At 45.7% G+C, this 18,379-nt stretch overlaps 1 protein-coding gene across 1 annotated transcript; it reads right to left on the bottom strand.

Moving 5' to 3' along the window:
* Positions 1–13,212: 13,212 nt before the first annotated feature.
* LOC104625343 (chorion-specific transcription factor GCMa-like) lies at positions 13,213–17,535 on the bottom strand (the record flags this gene model as incomplete). The annotated part of the gene is made up of 2 exons (XM_010292947.1): positions 13,213–13,833; positions 17,407–17,535. Coding segments are annotated over 2 exons (750 nt in total), but the record flags the coding sequence as incomplete, so codon positions are not given.
* Between the last annotated feature and the right edge of the window lie 844 nt (positions 17,536–18,379).

Raw genomic sequence — 18,379 nt, 5'->3', positions numbered from 1 at the left:
TTCCCTACAGCTTATTTAAAATTTGAGAACATTCCAGGAAAAATAAAGCAAATGCAAGAAGAAATATGTTTAGCCTGTCCATGTGTTCAACTCCTTAGGTTTCTGCACTAGCGAGACAGCCACGATAATGCAACTGAATGGGAATAAACAGAAAGGTCAATTGCTCAAGGGGATTTTAAGTATCTGAATCTCAGAGCAGAGCCTTCAGTCCCGAGTTTGCTTCCCAGGCTCCGGGACAAAGGCCTCCAAATGGGATCTGAAGCAGCCAATATGCGAAGCAGGAGCATCCTTATATGACAAAGGATGATGTGCTGAAAAGAAGTGCATCTTAACCCCTGCCACGTTGAGAGTGTATGTTCCCACAGCAGTGGTCATCCTTTCAGTCCCTGCTCTGCTCTGCATGGCCCTGTTCAGAGACCAGGTTTGCTAGGGCAAGGTTGTTGGCCCTAGCCAGGGCCAGGCAGACATGCTTTTGGGGGGTTTTGGTCATCCCATCTTGCAGTATGTGTAACGAATGTATTTGTTGTAGAACAGCTTTAATAAGAAAGACTGAATGCTTCCCCAGAAACCCTGTAAAACTGGTAAACATGGATGTGAATGCAGTACGTCAGCTAGAGGAGAGAAGTGAACCCATGAGCTGGAAATGTGTTTGCTTTCTATGCGGATCTTCCCCAAACTTTGATGTTGCATCGCCTGCTATCTTTGGGAAGCAAAAAGGAGCAATCCTTTCTCATATTTTTAAGAAGGTACTGCAGGGGTGTCTCACTGTGAGGGGAGTTCAGGAAGCTCTTTCCTACACTGCTAAGAAATGGGGTTTAGGTGTAGTACTTCACACTTCAGTGTTTATTAACCTGGGTTGGCCAATTAAGATAGGTTTATAGGGACGTTAATTTTTATCAGCTCTCAATTGCACATTTGAAGGAAAAAAAAAAGAAAATATTGGTCCTTTTTCTCCTCTTTTCCCTAAAGCCCAGTGTCCTTGCCTCCTGACTTGAACTGTGGTCACACAAACAGCTGACTGCTTTTCAGACAATTGGAGGAGCAGACACCTCAGGGCTGGTGGGGAACGGGATTCAGTGGCTTAGTGTAGAGGAATAGGCACAAATCTCTTCATATTATAAAGGAAATTTGATAAACGTGAAAGTAATAATGTGTTACAATCAGTTTTCATTAAGAGTATATGTATCAGGCGTTGTAGGTTTTGGTTTTTTTCCTGGCTGATGTATCCCAATGGCTGTGGCATCTTCTCCAAGAGCAGCAATGCTGGAAATCAAAACGTAGACAGAGCTTAATCTTTTTACCATCGTGTCTGACACAATGTGCAGAATGAAAGTGCTCGGTCCTAGGCTGCCTGACGTCTGGCTCTGCACCTCAGGGTTGCTGACCTGTGCTCGGTCACCCACATGTACAGAAAGGGCCAACTGCACTAGAAGCTACTTAGTGGAAACTGTATTTAAGCTAAATGTAATTGTTCTTTTTCCAGCACAGCCAAATTGTTCCCTGCACAGATTAATATAGGGATGAGTGTCATCAGCCTGGTTGCTCCTCTAAAGCTTTTCCCTTTTCTCTTTACAGTAAGCAATGTTAACTCACAACTTGTTTCAGCTGACTCCTTCTTCCCACACACCTCACTGACTTTTTGGGGATGTGGGGGGAGATACCCAAGGACAAGGTTGTTCCTATTATACAACCTTTGAGAAGACCTTTGAAATTCAGGGTACTTTCCGCAACTTAGAATCATGGAGTCATTAAGGTTGGAAAAGACCTCGAAGATCATCAAGTCAACTGTCAACTTCTGTACTTTGGTTTCAGTAAAAATCAATGAAAAGGTCTTTGACTTGTTTTGGATGCTGTGAGATCTGCCTTAAATGACAAACGTGAATATAATGGGTTGCTTCAGTGCTGCCTGGAAATTTAATCACATGGAGAAGAAAATACTGAGTACCTTTAAAACTCACCTTGAGTACACATATTAGTAATTGACGATGTCTAGACAGATGGTGATCTGGAAAGTAAAGTCTGGGAAAAATAAACTTACAGATATTAAATTCAGCTGCATTTCCCAGTGGTAATAAAGTGGAAAGATTGAGGGGGTTAACTTTCATAGCAGCCGACAAAACAGTTGCCAGCAGTTTTGTTTGGAACCTGCTCCCTCTTTAAGTGTGCCTTTTTAAACATTTCACATAAAACCCCATCAAAGTCTGTAGAACCTGAAAAACTACCACGAAAAGTAATCTGATGATAAGATGAATATTTGTCTGGGTATGTGCAACGCAGTGAATCAAGTTTTTCTTCTTTCTTCTTGAAGGACTCTAATTCAGAGTCCTTTATGAAACCAAAATCATGCAGTGTATTGTCAGCATGTGGTTACTGTTGTTCACAGGAATAAAAAAAATAACGATGGAGCACACTGTTGATCAGCTGGTGATCACTGAGCTTCAGCACAATCACAGTCCTGATCATCTTATGCTAAAATTGCATTTCTGCTTCTTAGCAGGCCTGGAAGATGGTTTGCGGTAGAAAATTGTAACTTCAACAAAGCTTAAACTTAGGGCATATGAACAGAGAAAAGATGACTTACCCCAGTTTTTACAGTCAAGCCCGAGTTAAGGTTTTCCAAAAGATCTAAGAGAACTAGTCACTGTGCTCTCCTTCAATTTAGTGTTCTTTGCCATGTTGTAGTACTTTAGGACTACTAAAATACAGAGGTATTAGAGTGATGAAAGGTTGAAAATACGGATGAAAGTAGGAGTCTGCAAGTTTTACAGGAGCCCTTGTGTTTCAAAGATGTGCAGAGTATGCCTTCTGGTTCTGGCTGCGTCTGTATGGCTAAATGCAGGGTGGGCTAAAGCATGGTGACACAAGCTACGTCTTTCTAACACTACTTGCCCTGGGGACGGAGCAGCCATGCAGTTGGGGGAACAGCCCAAACGGTGGGGCTTACTCTCTTGCTGTGCAAGAGTCCATCTCCCTGGCACTGGCTGTATGCCTTCATCATGAGGCATTTGGGCTTAATGATGGGGAACCTGGCCAGGCAATCCTAACTGTAGCTGTGCCCAAACCACCCACATTTCACACAGAAGTGATCTTGGCCCACAAAGATGTGCGTGAGCTAAGCTTTCTCTCACTTGGCTCCAAAGCTTTCCTGAAGCCCAGCCTGGGAGCAGGCTTGATTCCTTGAACGGTCAAGAGCCAGACAAAGACTTGTTTCTGGATTGGAGGAAGAGTTACACTGTGGTTACACAGGTAGAGCTGATCACGTGTAGGAACTGAGCTCCATGGAGATAGTTCCAAGTTCCTGCAAGTCTGTGCCTACTAAATACACGCAGCCGGCCTGCACGGTTAGGATAAGGTAAAACAGGACTTTCAATCCCTTGCTATAAATCTGCATTTATCAATAGGACTAGGACGGGATAATAGCTGCTAAAGTTATAGTCATCATGGAGACAAAGAGACTATTTTGATGAAAAAAAGACCACATTATATAACTTACCTGAATAATAACAACTACTTGCAGCAGCAAATATGCCTGTGCTGCCCTCACCCTGCTGTGAACCGGCATCAAAGCCTGCCTGGATTCCAAGCCCCATGACTGCTCCAGGTCAATTTTTAGCAAGTTCCCTAATGAGGTGAAGTATTAAGCAGTCATCTTGTCAGACTGACAGTTTCCACCAATAACTTTTGAACTCACGGACCAGTTTCCACATAAATTGATAGCGAGTCCAAAGATTCAATTATACCAAGTTCCAACAGGTTTGATGAAAGTAGGTGATGGGCCGAAAGAAACACTGCTAGAATCCCCATGGAGAGAAAGCTTGTCATATGATGTCCATTTTCAGTTTTTTATGTCATCACAAATGATCTTTATAGTACTTTAATAGTTTTTTTATAGTGTTCCATTATTAGACCCCAAACATTTCACAAGGGAGAGTGGCAGAGGAAGCCAAGCCCCAGCTTCACAATTTCTGCCATGTAAGACCATGATTTTAATCAAGTAGGTGGAAGTTACAAATGAGTTTTTTGAAGTGAAATTAACTTCGAAGAGTAAGTGTGGCAAAATGTAAATCAACTCTGTGCAACAACAAGAGGGAGGGAGGAGGCTGGCTGGAGTTCGGGACACCATATTCCCAGGATGAAGGAGTGATCAAGCTTGAAGCAGAGTAGCTATAAACTGCATGAGGGTGTGTGGGTGGCCAAGAAAAACCCACTGACAGTGTTAAAAGCTTCTACTTATAAAAACTTCAAGCTTCTTGCTGCATAATGAGGTTTTCTTCTCTTACCGGAATAGGTCTTCCAAGACACCAACCATTTAAAAACACTGAAGCACTCCCATGGTGCCTGGGAGGGACCTTTTGAGAAAGCATTCGTTTTACAGGAAATCACACACTTTATCACGGGGTCAGGCAAGATCAGGGAACGCAGAAGGACAAGCCGGCGGGGAGGCTGAGTGCTGTCTGTTGACAGCAAGATGCCTCCTCTCCGCCGTACAGAGGGTCTGCAGCCTCACTAAGCAGCCGAAGCCACGGCTGCCGCGTGCCGCAGAGCACTGGTCTCTCCCTCATGCAGCCAGGGCTGGGAGCCAGGTGCTGGACCTCACAGCCACACTGCAGGAAGGCCACAGACATGGTTTTTGAGCAGGCTTCTCATGCAAATCGTGGTTATGGAGAATAGTTTCATATGGCTGAAGAGAAACCTTTCTTCCTTACATTTGGCAGTACTGCTGTGTGTAAAGGAGTTAGTTAACAGTGAATGTGGTAATTTAACAAAGTCGGGCAAACCTCATTCGCTTCCAAAAGACAGGCTCCACAAGGCACTGGGAGGGAGCAGGATTAAGCTGTACATGACATAGTATCTTTGAAGGAGCTTTTTCTGCAAGTTTGCAAGAGGAGCCTGGTCTGTGGCAAGAGTTTTAGTATCATTGCAATGATGTACTTGGTCAGTGCCTTGTGTGAGTGCTTCAGTTAAGCTAGAGCTTGTCAAGTCACACCAGAACCCCCTGTTCAATTAGCTGTACAATTATTATTAACTAAGGAGCTATAAAATAAAAACAAAACCAGAACATACCTTGCCTGAACTGGAGGGAAAAACCTCCCTCTGCCCATTCCTAGTGGTGGGTTGTCCTGTTGGCCAAGAGGAGGAGAGGAGAACAGGTTACCACCAGCCCGGCAGCCTGCTAGGCGATGCTCTTCAGATGAGCTTTGTATGTTTCACTGCACTGATTTTGGTGGCATGATGGTGGTCTGTGCAGGTGATCCTGCGCTCTGCCATGAATCCCCATCAGCAGGGAGCAGCCATACCTGCTGGCTGAGGCTTTCCTTCGGGTCACTGCCTCCGAGCACCAAGCGCCCCGTGGCAAAGGGACCCCCCAGCTGCATGAGTGGGAGAGGGAAAGCGAGAAGCAACCCCCCCAATGCAGACAGCATCCCCCTGCCTGGACGGGGATGGTGCTTTCCCTAACCCATCTGTATGAAGAGGAATAGCTTCGAGGGGTGGCTCTTGGCAGGTGAGTGGGGCCTCTGGGAAGTTCAGTCCTTCTTGGTGGGGAGATCCATGACTCCAGTGGAATAAACCGGCAAGACAACATCAATCTACTTTTTATTTTAACTCACTTTGGCTAGGGTCTGTTCGTTCATCCTATATTTCACCCACCCCAAGGCTGGACACTCATTCTTTTTTCTCATGCCCTCCTTCTGCCCCCAGAGTCTCCCCCAAGCGCAGGGGTCAGTGGGTCTCCAGTCACGCCATTTACGCATGTACCACTTTGTCCTACCGTACCTGGCCTCTCAGACAGGGAATTCCTCTCTGCAGGGAATCAGGGAAGTCCAGAGGCAATGGATGTGAACTACCTCTTCCCCCTGAAATGAGTTGCTGCTTTTGCTGTCAGCTTGGAGGGCCCTGCCTCCAGGGATCCTGCACTGCCCAGGGCAGTTGGTGGCTGGGCTGAAGATCATGGTTTTCTCCTGTCTTTGCTGTCATTTGAGCAGAGGAAATCTGGGTCTTTGGCAAACAGCTTTTCATGACACCCAATATTTACACTATCCACAGACATTAGGCTGGTCACAGTTGTTCACATGGCAGCCATTACTCATTGCTCTAAGTGCCTGAGACCATTGTAAGGTTGGGATGCCACCAGCTCACTTTGCCACCCGCCGGTGCCAGGGGAGAGGCTGCAGACATGGGGAGAGCAGCATGTTGTTGCCCCTCCACTCCCCACCCAGCATTTGGGGCAGGAGAAGGCCCCCACCAACCAGACATTCTGCTGGGGACAAAGGGGTGAGGGACCTGCCCCAGGCATTTGCTATCTATCTCCTCTAGAAGCAAAAAGGAGCTGGATGCCCAGTTGCCCTGTGGCTTTGGCCTTTGCTTAACAGTTTCCACCAGGCACAGAAAGCAAGGAGCAAAGAGAACACTTTCATGCTGTGGTTGTATTATTTGTGATTATCTGTCTTTAGAAGAGCAAATAGATTGGTAACAGAAGACTTAAACCACATCACTGATGACACAATTGCCAAATTATGTGAAGTTTGAATCTTGACAAAACTGGTTTTGAGAAATGAAAAACACCCATCTGGGACAGGCCCTCCAAGGCAGTTTTGCTTCCTCAGTTACTAACTAGAAACAAAAGGAAGGAGCTCAGGGTGAAAAGCTGGACAAAGACCTTACTGTCTTGTCCTGTCCTCTGAAGAGAGTATCTGTGCCTCAGGAACTACTTGCCATACAGGAGATCATCTCACATTGCTCACAGAAATCAAATAATCCAACAAGGAGAGCAAAGGATGCTTGTGGCATTCAGATTGCTGATGCTGGTGTCTGCAGGGCTACAAAGGCCATGTCCTGCTGCTCCAGGATGTTCCTAGTATGTTAGACCTCTGGATGACTTTCCAGATGTGCCACATGGTACACAGCTAATTCAAGCAGAAGCATCTGGAGACTGCAACTGTCTGGTACGAGAACAGCTATGGCTGATCCTAAGTGTTCCCAGAATCACAGAATAGCTGAGGTTTCAGTCCATCTCTCTGTCTACTTAGCAAGCCCATACTTCATCAGCTTGACTGTGAGGATGTTGTGGAAGGCAGTGCTGAAAGCCTGGCTAAAGTCAATATAAAAAACATCCACTGCTTTCTCCTCATAGACCAAACCACTCATCTCATTGTAGAAGGCTATCAGGTTGGCTAAACACAATTTCCCCTTCATAAATCCATGCTGACTGCTCCTGATCACTTTTTAGTCTTTCATGTGTTTACAAACAGTTTCCAGGAGGATTTTCTCCATTACCTTCACAGATTTCAAGGTGGGGCTGGCTGGCCTGTGGTTCCCCAGATCTTCCTTCTTGCTCTCCTTGAAAAGAGGAGTGACATTGCTTTCTTTGAGTCTTCAGGAAACACTTCCAATCACCATGACTTTTATAAGATAATTGAGAGTGTCCTCACAATGACATCTGCCAGCTCGCTCAGCACTCATGAGTAGATCCCATCAGAGCCCATGGACTTACATATGTCAGGTTTCTTTAAGTGCTCCCTAACCGCATTCTCCTACATCAGTGGTGAGTCCTCCTTGCTCCAGGAGGTGAGCAATGTTGGTGAAGTTTACCTTGTGAAAGACAAAACCCCACAGTGCCTGGGGACTACAGCAGCTCAGGGAAGAGGGGGCACTGTGTTGAGTCAGGGCCACTCTGCATAGCTTGCAGAAGAGCCAGGTCCAAACTGCTTAGGGTGTTCAGGTGTGCAATGTTAATATCCTATTCACGCTCTACTTTGATTACTGATTGCATCTATTTTTACTCTGACACCAGCAGACTTCCTTCATTTTTTCCTCTTAAATAAACTGTGCCACTTTCCCATTCTCTTCTGCCTCCCCTGGGTCCCCATGCCAGTCACTAACTTGCCACATAAAGCCTGCTCCCGGCACAGCCAGGCTGTATCCCTGCTGAGATCCACCACAGGGGCCACTTCTACGTTTTGCTTGCAATAAAGTAAAACAGTTGAGATGGTCCTATTCTAACTCCTTGACCATAATCACTTAAAAAGCCCCAAAAGACTGCATTGAGGGGAGGCGGAGCAAAATTTCCAGGAGTACACAGATTAGTAAACCTTCCAAAGGCCACGAGGAAAGAAAAACTTTATACAATTACTTGGGGTGTATCCCCTAAAGCTTCCTCAGCTGGAGTCCTTTTTACCACCAAAAGTTTGACACACTTGTTTCATTTAAAAATATAAAGAATGTGTTTAGGACCATATTTTAGAAAATAGTCCATAACCTAGCAGTTTTATATAAAAGGGTTTATAGCCTCAGTCCACCAAAGGGCAGGGGCTTTGTACAAGGTGTTGAAAATTAAAATATCTGGCTGTGCTGAGTCTGACCTACAATTCTTTTCACATGCAAAGGTAGAGGCCCCAGGGAGAGGAAGGCCAGAAGAAACACAGGGTGTGTGCCCAGGGCTGGAGAGATGTGGGTCAAATCCCTGTTCTGCCTTCTCATCTCTCCACTGGTATGACCGATACAGAAACATTTCCCTTTCTCACAGTGATATTCTGAGGATAAATACACTAAAAAATGGAGGTGTCCAGCTGCTCCCTTGTATTATTAAGATAGCTCTTTCTGATTATATGTCTAGATTTCATCTTTAAGTACTGAATAAGTAAAAAAAAAAAAGGCAAACATAAAAACTGTGTTTCTGTGGGCTCCAGTCTGGCTGATGTACCATTCTGAGCAACATCGCTGTGGTCCTCTGATGGCCTCAGGAAAGTCCTTATATATAAAAATAGGTGCTTCGGAGAAAGCGCAAGAATTAATCCCAAAGGATTACCCTTTAAATATTGAAGCCAGTGCTTTCAGAGCTAAGACCTTGGAAAAGCAATGAGTGTAGGCCACCCATGCTATGTAGGGATATTTGCGTAAGCTTTGGCAGTAGCTACAGCCATCTGAAACACTGATAAGCCAGAACAAAATGTTTTGCCTGTGTAATCATCCACATCCTGACCTCCTTGCATCTCTGCTGCCTTCCTAACATTTTACTGCAGCTGTGCCTTGCAGAAAACCATTTTCTGCAGCAGAGGATAAGGTTGCAGAGTTACCTATGGGTGGATCCTTGCATATCGATTGGTGTTTCTTCATGAAGCTACTCTGAGTAACCTCAGTGTTCAGTATATTTTCTTAAAACTGCATCTAGTGCCATCTTTCACCTCTGATTCTTATCACCACTTAATTGTGCACAGTACCTCAGAGCTGTGGTTAAAAGAGGCTTAAAGCAGTGACATACATACATTTCTTTTCACATACCCCAAATATGTTGCAAAAAGTAATTTTTACAAAGGTCAGAGCTGGGATTGGTATCTTCGTATTTTCAGCTAAACAGATATAAATTTGGCATTATATTGACCAGCCGTGCTGATTGTACCAAAAGCAGAGAGAGTTGCTGCCAGCACAGAATTTGCTGCAAGAACGTGGAAAGGTCAAACTGACCCTGGCAGCTTGTAAACCTGGAAAACCTTTCTGCGTTTAACCTCAGAAAAATAATGGAAGTCTTAGTTTCCTTTTTAAAAAGGAATAACCTGTCCTCCTTGAGCCTGAAATGTGTTTCTCTAGGAAACATACTGGGTGTGATGAACGCTGCATGAACGGGGCTGGGGTCTCCCCAAAGCCAGCAGTGTGCCCAGGTGGCCAAGAAGGCCAACAGCATCCTGGCCTGTATCAGGAATAGTGTGGCCAGCAGGAGTAGGGAAGTGATTGTGCCCCTGGACTCGGCACTGGTGAGGCCGCAGCTTGAATCCTGTGTTCAGTTTTGGGCTCCTCACTACAAGAAGGACGTTGAGGTGCTGGAGCGTGTCCAGAGAAGGGCAACGAAGCTGGTGAGGGGTCTGGAGCACAAGTCTTATGAGGAGCGGCTGAGGGAGCTGGGGTTGTTTAGTCTGGAGAAGAGGAGGCTGAGGGGAGACCTTATCGCTCTCTACAACTACCTGAAAAGGTGTGCTGGCGAGGTGGGTGTTGGTCTCTTCTCCCAAGTAACTAGTGATAGAGCAAGAGGAAATGGCCTCAAGTTGCACCAGGGGAGGTTTAGACTAGATATTAGTAAAAATTTCTTTACAGACAGAATGGACAAACATTGGAACAGGCTGCCCAGGGAGGTGGTGGAGTCACCATTACTGGAAGTATTCAAAAAATGTGTGGATGTGGCACTTCGGGACATGGTTTAGTCGGCATGGTGGTGTTGGGTTGATGGTTGGACTTGATGATCTTGAAGGTCTTTTCCAACCTTAATGATTCTGTGATTCTGTGAAATTGTGGGACAGTCCTGGGTGCCCAGGATTAACAAGCACGGGAGCTGCAAGGCACAGCCCTGCTATGGCAGGCAGCTGCTGAGTCGAGCTGTGCTCGCAGGAATAGGTTTCATTTTGGAAACCTTTTGGTTCTCACTTAAAAACAAACCAACAAGAAGTTTCCTGCTCCTCAGGCAGGAAGACAGGTTTGGTAGTAGTTGTCTTTCAGGGAGGTTTGGTAGTAATAGTCCTTTAGGAAGCCTGTGAAATTCAGTGACCTGATGCTACCCGTCTTCAAACACTTGAAGAAACGGTTGATCTGCAGGAAAGAAAATCAGACATCAGAAAAAAAATGTTAACAGTTGGGATTGGGACAGTGAAGCTGTGTAACAGATTATGGGATCGAGTTATAAAATCCCGTTTGCTGGAAGTTTTTAAAAACATAGGAAGGGGTTGGTGGGTGTAAAGGGAACTGGTGGTATTTCCATGTGGGAATAATGTGTGAGGAGCCTCCCAGCCACACTGCGTGTGCTGAAAGGCGATGCTGGCAGCACTGCAGCGCAAAGGTAAGGGATTCAGAGGAGAGGCGAGATGAGACACAGCAGGATGGCAGCAGGCGGGGTCCATGCCGTGCATGGTCCCTCGCTGGTGTGACCGGTTTGGCAGTTGCAGAGGAATCTCAGCTATGGGACACGCAGCCCCCGGGGACCTGTCTGTCCCTCGTCCTGCAGCTCACCTCCCGAAGCACAAGTGCTTATAGCTCCTGTTTATTTCCCTTTTTCTGTCTTAGAGGTGGAGGTTGTTACTACCCCCAGTTAAAGTTTCCTTCTCTGAGTTACTGATCCGAAGAATCATCATAAAACACACAAAGTTTGGTATTAGCGTAACTCACACACTAAATAAAAGTTTGGTCAACTGACCTTGCTATACAACAGCGGCCTGTCATTTTGTGATCTACAGTTAGATTTTTTTCCACATGAAACAAATCACTACACATTCCCTATTTCACAAATTGCAATAAACATTTTGAAACACTCTATAAATATAATTTGTTCTTGTCTTGTAAATGTTTCTGAACTCAACTCTTTGCAACGAGTGGTTTCCCTAACAACTAATATGTTCCAAAGTCTTTTAAGAAAAGAGGGAATCTAGAAAGCAAGCAAAAAAAAAAAAATTATAAAACTGAACCTGTTTGATGGACACAAGGTACACCACAGTCTGAGGTACTGCGAAGTTTTTATTGCCACTTGTTTCGTAATACTGTTCTCCCAGACTCATCCCAATACAAGGTTTATTTTGGCTTGGACTGCTGGGGCACAGCTTGCTCCACAGGCAGGGCAGGGCATGGTTAGGACTGCCAGCTTGGGCAACCCATGGAGCCGTGGTGGTTGAAGGAACCAGCCATGAAATGTGGCTCCAGACATGACATCGCTCAGCTCTTCCTTGCAGAGGTAGCAGCAGGGACATGTGCCAGTGCATCCCTCTGTGGGCTGAGGGTCGGTGGCCCCTGAAATCCAGTCCAGAGAGCAGCAGAGGATAGTCATGCAGGAAAGTCACGCAGATGTCGATTATGGGAAAAGATAAAGGAATCTTTGCCAAAGGTGTCTGAGCTGGCCACTAAATTCAGGCAAGAAAATTCCTATTTGGCCCACTACTTTTTAAAAGAAATGTAGGGAACTGGTAGCTCCCGCTGAAACATAGCTTACAGTAGTAGTCACAAAAGGGGGTGATGTATGGAAAGGGTGCTGAAGGATTCGTTACAGTTTGCAATGAAAGAAATGAAAAGTGGCTGGAAAAAATAGCAAGGCTCCTTGAATATATAAATGTATGAAACGAGGTTCAGCCCTGCAGAGAAGGACTTAGGGATATTGGTGGATGAAAAATTGGACATGAGCCACCAGTGTGCACTTGCAACCCACAAAGTCCATTGAATCCTGGGTGCATCCAAAGCAGCGTGGCCAGCAGGTTGAGGGAGAGGATTCTGCCCCTGTACTCCGCTCTGGTGAGACCCCACCTGGAGTCCTGCATCCAGCTCTAGAGCCCTCAGCACAGGGAATACACGGAGCTGTTGGAGCGGGTCCAGAGGAGGCCACAAAAATGACCAGAGGGCTGGAACACCTCTGCTGTGAGGACAGGCTGAGAGAGTTGGGGTTGTTCAGCCTGGAGAAGAGAAGGCTCCAGGAAGACCTTATTGCAGCTTTTTGATATATGAAGGGGGCTTATAAGAAAGACAGTGAAAGACTTCTACCAAGGCCTGTAGTGATAGAACAAAGGGCAACAGTTTTAAACTGAGAGGGTACTTTAAATTGGACTTAAGGAGGAAATTTTTTTACGAGGACAGTGAGACACAGGAATAGGTTGCCCAGAGAAGCTGGGAATGGCCTGTCCCTGAAAGTGTTCAATATAAGGTTGGATGGGGCTTTGATCAACCTGATCTAGTGAAGGATGTCCCTGTCCATGACAGACAGGTTGGACTAGATGATTTTTGGAGGTCGTCTCCAACCCAAACTATTCTGTGATGATTCTATACAATACATTCGCAGGGCTGGTGCAGTGGAGGGACTTAGGTCACTGCCGAAGAAGCTGAAAGAGTGCAGAGGGTCACACATGACAGTTGTGGTCCTTGGGGTCATCCATCTGCACCTTCCACAGTCTCACAGGCTTGAACAAACTGCGTGTCAAGGGGGATTGAAATGCTACCAAAGCAGAATGGCAGGTAGTCTGTAAGAGGAGTTGATACCTTTTATTACATCAATGAAATAGTGGGGGAAAATATAACAGTTAAAAAAAAAAAAAGAACAAAGACAAGTCTTCAGGTATGAAAACCCCTCCTGAGGCCTGCAAGAGGAGCTAAAGAGGGAACTGGCGTAGTAGCACTTTCACATCAGCCTTGCAACAGGGATGGAGAATTAGGCCCATTGCCAGGAGAGGAGGGAGAGAGGACACTTATACCCAGTCACCGTAACAGGTACAGGTTAAAAAACATGTCGTCACTGCAGTAGTTGAGACCCATACGGTGCCCTCCCTCGGTCCCGTCTCCTTCGCTTCCCCTCAAAGGCGCCGAGAGCTGGCGGTGGTGTCGTGCCCCACTCGCCGTGGGACAGGGGCCTCCCTGAGGCACAGGGTAGGGAGGTGGAGGGAGGCAGCTGCTGCTGTAGGCCGGCGGGGATTTCTCCTCACAGGATTCATCCCCCAAAGGGCCAACGTTAGGCCTGAAGGGGTCATGGCCACCCTTTGTCAGGGGCAGGACGTGCTGGGTGCCAGGGTGGGCGCAGTGCTGAGGGGAAGGGGCTGCGCAGGGCGGGTCAGTAGTGGGGACGGCAGGGCCGCTGCAAAGCCTCCTGGCACTGGGCGTCCTTCCGAGGGCTGGGTTCCTGCTCCAGGTCGGCGCCTCTCCAAAGCCCCTGTTGTCTCCAGCTGCCCTTGGGTATGGCGGCTGCCCAGAGCAGCTGCCCAGCATCAGCTCCCGGGAACCTTTGCTTAAATGTCCCCCGAAATTAGCAGGTAACATGTAAGCGTCCGGCTTGGAAAGAAGCAAAGGTAAAGCCTCCCGCGTTGGCATTGCACCTGTCAGAGACTTGGGAAAGCAAGGCGTGGTTTAGTAAAACAAGATGTAGTCTAGCAGCATGAAATAAAAAACATCCTGTATGAGAACTTCACAAATGCATTCAGTTAACACAGGTAACGAAGCAGACGCCGTAGCAGAGCCTCCTTGTAGGGCAGTGCCAGTGGGCTTTAGGGGCAAACCAAACAGGGCTCCCAGATCATGGGTCTGGGTTTGTTTCACCAGTTTTTGCCCAAAGCCACACTGAAAGAATTGTTAGACCTCGCATTCACAGCCCACGGGGTCCACGGCCAGCATATACTGAAGAATCACCTGAAAATGAAATTATGCTAATACGTTTGACACTACAGAATTTGTTTTTTTCCTACGGAGTTTGGAAAAGCTAAGTATGAATTTTTTAAACTGATTGTCTTGAAATTATCTTTTCACTACTGTAATATTACGCTTCAGCTTTCCAAGACACTACTTGTGTTTCTAACTGAAAAATTTTCCTATCTTTACATTTTTTTACCCCACAAACAGAAATTTCATTCAGGGAGGGAGGCAGCACACACGAATTATTCTTCCATGTCTTTTGTTCTGGATATTTCACAACTTCTTCAATTGCCCTAATTACTGGATTATAATTTTGCAAACTTTAATTCCTTTCAGAACACTCATTCTGTACTATCATTTTTGATGAGTACTTATAGGTCTCTCTTCTTTGTAATTCTGCTTTTGCATCCATTTAATTATAGTGATTTTGCTGACTGCCAAAGTAGCAAAGCTCCTTTCAGCTGTTCTTCCGTCACCATGAGAAGAAATTCCAACAACCTGATGTAGAACCCAGCCCACCTTCAGCTAAATACCTGCTAATGCATAGAGAAAACATCTTATGTATCACTTGCTGTATTTTGGGCTTGTACATTTTTCTAAAGTTCTCCTCCCTGGTCTCTTGTAAGGACATTAAAATTGAATCTTTTCAGATGACTTTTTTCAGACTGAGCAGCATAGGTTTTGCATGTCAAATTGGAGTCCTGAGTTACTTGTATCACATCTGGTTTTAGCAGACCACAAATATGATGGGTTATTCCCAAGAAAAATGTGCCAGAGAGCCATGAACTGGAAAGCCAAGTGAGGGCAAATGGTATCACTCCAACTGCACAATCAGACTGACTGAAGAGCAGGCTCTACAATTAGATGCTTATAACACCTTCGGCCTGTTCCTACTCCCACACAATCCGAAGTGAAAACACCAGGAACATGTTGCAGGAAGGGAAAGGTGAAGACATGTCTAGCAGGAACTTGACCTCAGTAAGACCTGTACGCTCAGGTATAAAAGAAAAAAAGTCACATGGCTCAGTAACATTTCCTAGATGAGGACTATTTTAGTGTTCATGGGGACAGAATTAAACCAGTGACATAAAAATCATCGTTTCTGTATTTCTTAGAGATTTACACAGTGGCTCAGCTGCTTTTTCTTATGCTCATGCCTTCCCAGGCACTTGTGTCAAGAGGCCACCACCAGTCTATCCTGTACTCTCTGACTCTCCCATCCCAAGTCAGTGGGTCTCCAGGAGAGTCACTCCTGAGCTGTGGTTTTTAGTGCCTTCCTGAGTATTTCCAGTAGAAACAGCTTCAGCTCCTAAATTCATATTCCATTCAAGTGGGTTTAACTTTCTTTGTTCACTCTTCTAATCTACTTCTTGGGCTCCTGGATCCCCCTGCTTCCCCATGTCATCCATTTAAGAAGTCTGTCCCCACCCGGCCCAGTTATTCCTTTTGTCTGTAGCTGAAGGGACACTGATTACTCTCCCAAACACCAGGCTGGGGACGACGCACCACCTCTAGCATATCAAAAGATAAACTGCATGTGAAGACCAGTGGTGTACAGTTGCATGTAACTTCCTTGCCTTTGCAAGGAAGGTCACTGGAGACAGCCTCACTGCTCTACCTGGTTCCCTCCATCAGGTATGCGGCAGTCCACAGCATCTCTGTAGATGCTTTGACAAGTGTTTCCACACCCAGCAGAACTGATGGTTTAACGTCAGTGCTTTTGTAAGTCCTTCAAAGCACTCTTCTGCCTTCAAAGCCCTCCTGGAGACCCAGGGAGCAAGTGCGGCACATTAAACCCTGGCAAAACCCAGGGGGGACGAGCAGAGGTGGAGGATGCCTTCGCTTTCCTGCAGCACCTCCTCCATGTCAGTGGAGGACCTCGGAACACATAATGTGGAGAAAACATGACCTCCTGCTGTTTCTCCAAGGGTGGGGCAGTGCCTCCTGCACCTGAGGATGCCCTCACAGCCCTTGAAGGTCTACAGGTGGCTGAATCTTCCTCAGGGGCAGCTGCCCTGCAGGAGAGCAACTCTCTCCCTGATGAGCATTAAGTCTGTGAATGAAACGATCCAGGCCTGCTACTGAAGTGACTCGGTTTTCTTAAGTAAAGGTTGGGGGACTGGAGGAAGAAGGAGTAAGGATTTCTGGGTTTGCCTTGTTAATGACAAGATACCATACACAGTATATAATAGGCATATCATATAGGTACTGTTATTATGTATTGTATTCTATAGTAAAATAGTATATGGTGTTTGTGTATGTGTACACACATACAGGAATCTTCCTCCTGAGTTCAGTTATTGCCAGAAGTATTTCACAGTTTTCAAGTGTTCATTTGTTACAATTTTATCATGGGTTGGTGCAATCAATACTGTAAGTTAAATCCAATTAAAACCTTCTAATATTCTTCTTCAGTGTCAATACTGATTAGACTAAATATCTAATTACTTTATTCCCAGATTTCTTTGTAAATAATCTAATTTCTGGAGCAGCACTAACAAAGAACTTGTAGGAAAGTTTTCTAAAGACAACTCTTGCATTGAAAAAAGGAAAGAGCTGAGGCTCTAAAGCTATGTCCATGCTGCCAAATAAAATGAGGCCAAGGACTTTTGTTGGTAACAGGGACCAAAAGGCATGGCCTGGCAGTGTCCACACTACATCCTGGCCTTGGGTGACCTCTGGACCTGAAGTGAAATGATGCAAGGTCTGCGGTGCAGCCCACCAAGGGCTATTTTTCACAGCATCAGCTTAAGGTCATTATTGCCTGTGGCTTATAGCATGACAGCATGTAAGGGCACAGGTAGGTTCAAAACCAGCTGTGTACAGTGAAGAGACCCAAGACTGATGCAGCCTTGCCCAAAATTCTGCCAGAGAATGGTCCCTGGCACATGCTGTCCTCCTGACCCATGCCAGGGCATTTTGCCTGTGAGTGTGAGTTGGCACTGGCCAAATTCATGGCAGGGACCATGTGAATAGTGATGCGACTGAGCCTGCCCTGCAGCCCTGCTTTATTTACCAGTATAGATGTAATTCCCTGCTGCCACCAGGCCCAAAGAGGCTCCAGGTGGGGGATGCTGGCAGTGGATGATGGTGCTGAGCAGGGCAGCATGCTCAGGATAGCCCTGCTCCTTCTTGGCCTGGTCACGGGGAGGCAGAATGTGGAGATGTAAAGCCTGCTCCCACCTAGACCCAAAGCCCAGACAACATCCACCATGCCTTGAACCTTGGGTCACTGACCCCATAATTTCATTGATCGATAATAAGAGTTACCTCAATCTCCCAGATTCTTTTTAATCTTGGAGAAGATGGAGAAGAAGCCGTCTGTGCTTTCTGGATTGATCTTCTTGCTTCTGCTTCTAGTTTTGTTTCTGGACGTGGATGGTCATGAGCTCCTTTGGACTTCAGAAAGGAATTATGATGTGTTAAATCTTGAAACAACCTTGTTATTAATCTTAAGGGAGCAGAATTAGTAGCACAGGCCAAAAACACACATATGGCCTGATTTAATGCTTTGTATTTAATAAGACTTATTTAATGTGAGCTCAAGTAACAAACATATCTCAGATGAAGTGTGATGGGGTAGAAATTCTCTGAAATCATAAAACCAGTGCACCACATTTATGTGCAGAAGAGACTCCCCACACTAGAGCCCCAGTTGAAGCCACAAGGTCTTCTGCAGCCTGACTACAGTGTCCCTGCAGTCATTTCCATTCTTCTCACGCTTTAGACGTGTTTATCAGAACATTAATTTCCATTAGCTTCCACAGAGAATTAATTTTATTAATTCTGCACAATCACTGCACATAAATGAAAGACTGGAAAACAGGAGACAGTTCGATGGTTATGGTACTAAACTAGGACTATAGCTTCCAGAAATAGTGCCCATTATTTAAACACTCGCATACACTGTTTTCCAGATATAAGTTACATATAATGCACAGATGGCATTTTCCATAGACAGTCCCTTGGGTACAACCATTCCCTGCTCTAGGATAGCCTCATGCTTACGTGTGGTGCCTTGCAGAAGAGGTTGAGATAACATGGCATTTCTGACTTTTTGAGGATTCTTTGGTTCCTATGTACCTGAGGCGAAGTGCTTCAAAATCAACAGGTATTCATGGGAGCCTAAATGTAAAATACAATATGCTGTAAAATCATAGTAGCATAGGCTAATTTAGGTTGGAAGGGACCTCTTGAGGTCTTGCTCAACCTCCTGCTCAGGCAGGACTAACTTCAGAGTTAG

Source organism: Phaethon lepturus, unplaced genomic scaffold (genome assembly GCF_000687285.1).
Source record: "Phaethon lepturus isolate BGI_N335 unplaced genomic scaffold, ASM68728v1 scaffold5078, whole genome shotgun sequence".
Lineage (NCBI taxonomy): Eukaryota > Metazoa > Chordata > Aves > Phaethontiformes > Phaethontidae > Phaethon > Phaethon lepturus.
Note: the sequence above shows the minus strand (reverse complement) of the source record. Positions and strands in the feature narration are given on the sequence as shown.